Below are 3,756 nucleotides of genomic sequence, written 5' to 3'. Positions count from 1 at the left end.
AGCTTGGTCCTTTGCACCGCTGTGACCATGCAGCTGGCAGAACCGGGTGGGCTTCTTCAGCATACATTTTGGCTTCTAAACATTGTGTGACCCATCACAAGATGTCAGGCTCCCTCTGACATGGATGTGGCGATGTCCTCAATGATGAAAGTAGGATGCCGTGCTAGTAGCTGCAGGGCTGACTCTTTCAGATGGATTTCTTCCTGCTGTAGCTTCAAAGAGGAAAAGCAACCATGAGTGAGGGCACAGCTAATGGGAAAGCATGAAGGTCACATATTCCCTCTTAGATAAGAAAAACAGCAAATCTGTTGCTGAAGCTGCAGAGGAAATGCAAGGAGTCGTCTGCTTTCCTTATACATTTCTAAGCAAACAGGGTGTGATCCAGGAAATGTCCCTGCCACCCAGCTGTACCGGTTCAGCCCATACTCCTGATGTCCTGGTGGAGAGCACTGTCAAAGTGAGGAACGGATTCATCTCTGATAGATAATAACTTCCATTTAAACAGAGTTATTATTGTTAAAATTTTAGAGCCGAGCTCTGCCCTGACTTATCCTGCTTCATAAAGGCTGTATGTATCGCAAAGACAGGACAGAAAATAGCCCCTGGGATTTTGCCGCCTTAGAGCAGCTTTGCTGACAGGGACTGCTTTTGTCCTCTTTCTGTAATGGAGCACAATGGCATGTGCTTTATGGCTGTTTATTTGCAGTCCCCCACAACTTCCCCACCTCCTCTGCACCTGGGATTAGGTTTTCCTGCAATGAACAAATCTAACATTCAGTGAGCAGTAATTTGCAATGTGCCATACTTGAATCAAGCAAAGAAATAAGCCAGTGTTGTTGTTACAAAGACCTGACAGATGGTAGGAGGACCCGCCTTTCTTAATCAAGTCATGCTCAGTAATCAGAGCTAGCTTGAATTTATAACAAAAAAAGAAACCCTACCCAAATGAGGATTAATGGGTTGCATCCTGATCTCTGGTTAGGATGAGCTCAGTGGCATTGTTCTATATTGAGAGGGATAACCAAGATCAGAATCTGACCCACTTTGGGGAGAAGTTGAAAATACCACTTAGGTCCTGCCATCACTTCCTCTGAAATGGATTCTCCCAGGTAGACAACTTCTCCCAGTCTAGCTGTAAATATTACTGCAGAGTCTGAACTATAGCATAGTGGGCAAGATATTAGCAGATAAAAATCTGCAAAGTTTCATTGTCTTTAATTTCATTGCAAATTTATTAGCTAAGCGTCCAGCCCTCCAAGCGATGCAGTTGAAACATAGGACATGAGGGGCATAGGATTGACCTTGACCTCCTCTACATTAAGGCTCTTAATTCTAGAGAAGAATGAATGGGTCTCAGGACTGTTTCTGGTAGCAAATAACACCTCCTGAGTCTCCAGCTTCGATATGAGCAGCATTTGAAAGGTTAAGAAAAAAAGAAGGATTTCCCTCAAATAACAGTCCAAGGATACATCTTTGTTCTTTGAGAGTGATTAATAATACAGGAATAAAGCACCACCCTGAGCAATCCTGCATGCTTTCTACTCTGGAGGAACTGCTACCCAGAACGAAAGAGTTTGGGTGAGGGCACTCAAGTAATAAAAGCAGTTTTGTGGGACTGACATTTAAGCCTCATTCAGTGAGTCAGGGCGACTAACCACACTGTTTCTTTTCCTTTTCCCTGTCTTCCAGGCTCACAAGCAGCTAAGCGCAAATCCTTGATCTGCAGCTTCCACAAACACACCCACAGCTAAAATGGCGGAAGACGCTGATATGCGCAATGAGTTGGAAGAAATGCAGCGGCGTGCCGACCAGCTTGCTGATGAAGTGAGACCGATAGCTAAATAGGAAACTTGGGGTTGGGTTTAGCGTGAGACACATACCCAGAAATAGGAGCTGATCCGGCAAAGGATTTCTAGAGCTGATTCTGTTTTCCATCAGCTTCACACTGAAAGCAGAATTGGAAATGAAATGAAACAGGGTAAAATTTGATGTCATGTTTAGTCTAGATTAAGGCATTTCTTGATTGTGAGTTTGGTTTAGGTAGTAGATGCTGCATCTATTTGACTGGCCTCAGAGCAAAAAGCAGCAATTTAATATTTTCTGAGGATTCCTTCAATTTGCCAAACCTATTAAATGTTGAAAGTCACCAATTAGGTCTCTGAAAAGTCGTAGCTGAAAACCACAGACTTTATTTTTAAAGTGGAACACCAGCTGTTCCAAGCACTACCGCCGCAACATGTGAGCAAGGGGAGTGCAAGCCTCAGAGACTGCAGATGCCTCGAGCTGCGGTGGGAACTGCTGCGTTAGCGAGCCATCCTGCAGGGCTGAAGATGAGGAGACCACCAGTACCCTGCATGATTTTGAGGGAAGGCAAACAGCGTAGGAAAAACATACGGTCGGTGTGAGCCTGCACATAAGTGTTGGAAAAAAAGTGTATCTTGCCAAATAAAAGTGTTTCTTCTTCTGTTTTTTTCAGTCCCTTGAGAGCACCCGCCGAATGCTGCAGCTTGTTGAAGAGGTAAGGACTTGCATTTTATTTGCAATTCTGTTGTAAGCAAAAATGATGGAGGGTCTGACACTGGAAGTGGGTTTTTTTTAGCTCACGTTGCTAGGGCATAGCCATGGCTTTATGCACTGCTCCATCCCTCCTTATCCTTACCCCTTACAAGGGTGATTCAAGACCCTGTGCCCTAGTTGCCAAGTGTCCCACTGCAGCCCAGCTGCTGAGGCACTGTTTTGCCAAAAGCTGAGTATCCGTTGAGACAGGCTACCTGAGAGAAACCAAGGAAACAGCCTCTGAGGGTGACCTGGAGTCAGGGACAAGTGGCTGAGTTGCCGCAGAGCTCGTGCCGGCACTGCTCTGACGTCCTTGCCGTAATACTGCAAGTGGAGAAGGTGAGAAAGGCCTTTGGTCTGTTTGCCCTGTCGTCTCTAAATACCTCCCTCTCCATAAACACTTGCAGCTATATAGAGAGCATCGGTCACCACAGCATTTAAATGTCACTTCTTTATGTATCTCTGAAACTTTTATTAGGATTTCAAGGCTCATGACATGTCCTAGATTGGCAGCTTTGGAAAAGGAAGCTCTCTGATTTTCCACGGTGCTAAGAACGGCTCAGCACCTGGGCTCAGTCCTCACAGCTAATATAGCTTCTACCTGCCTGGAGGGTCACTCCCAGAAGGGAAAAAACAATTTAGTCAGGCTTCATTTCACCCACTTCATAACAAAGGGGTTTAAAAGTTGGAAATTCTCAAATTCAGTTTAGTCGAGAGTGTTCAGCCATCAGGTGGCGGAAAACTTTGCTCCCGCCTGACAAGCCGTATTATTTTCAGACACGGTGCGAGTCTTGACTCTGGAGCTGGTGACATTTTTAATCAGGGTCATCAGCAGTGACAGTCCCAGTACTCCTGACAACCAGGGGACTCTCCAGCAGAGACAACGGGGAGAAAATTACATCAGGTCCACTTTCAGGAAGAAGCACAAGCCCAGCCATAGGCTTCACAGCCTTGAAATCAGTCACAACCGAGGAGATCAATGGAGTCCAGTGAAGGCAAAATTAAATTTCCGTGTACAGATAGACAGACAGATGGGTCATTGAGCATAGTCAGCATCACTTCTCCTCCACAAACCCTTCAGATCTGGGCCTCTTGCTCTTGTCTCATGAGCAATCTGTCCCTTTTTGCTGCTCAATTCCCTAGACATGCCATTTCTAACCATTACTTTATGTCAACTCCATGCTGGCTGCAGCTCCTGCT

General features: G+C 45.5%; 1 protein-coding gene across 2 annotated transcripts in view; it reads left to right on the top strand.

Moving 5' to 3' along the window:
• Positions 1-1,685: 1,685 nt before the first annotated feature.
• The window catches only part of SNAP25 (synaptosomal-associated protein, 25kDa), a 30,745-nt gene continuing 28,674 nt past the window's right edge, over positions 1,686-3,756 (top strand). Inside the window, exons 1-2 of one of the 2 annotated variants that reach the window (XM_009700589.1) lie at positions 1,686-1,824; positions 2,477-2,518. In XM_009700589.1, coding sequence (XP_009698891.1) covers positions 1,753-1,824; positions 2,477-2,518 — 114 coding nt within the window. In that variant the 5' untranslated portion in view covers positions 1,686-1,752. The remainder of the gene's footprint in view (positions 1,825-2,476; positions 2,519-3,756) is intronic. The other variant, XM_009700590.1, reaches the window with a different exon arrangement.

This window comes from Cariama cristata, unplaced genomic scaffold, assembly GCF_000690535.1.
Source record: "Cariama cristata isolate BGI_N322 unplaced genomic scaffold, ASM69053v1 scaffold14065, whole genome shotgun sequence".
Taxonomy (NCBI): Eukaryota; Metazoa; Chordata; class Aves; order Cariamiformes; family Cariamidae; genus Cariama; species Cariama cristata.
This window is presented reverse-complemented; position numbering and strand designations above follow the sequence as displayed.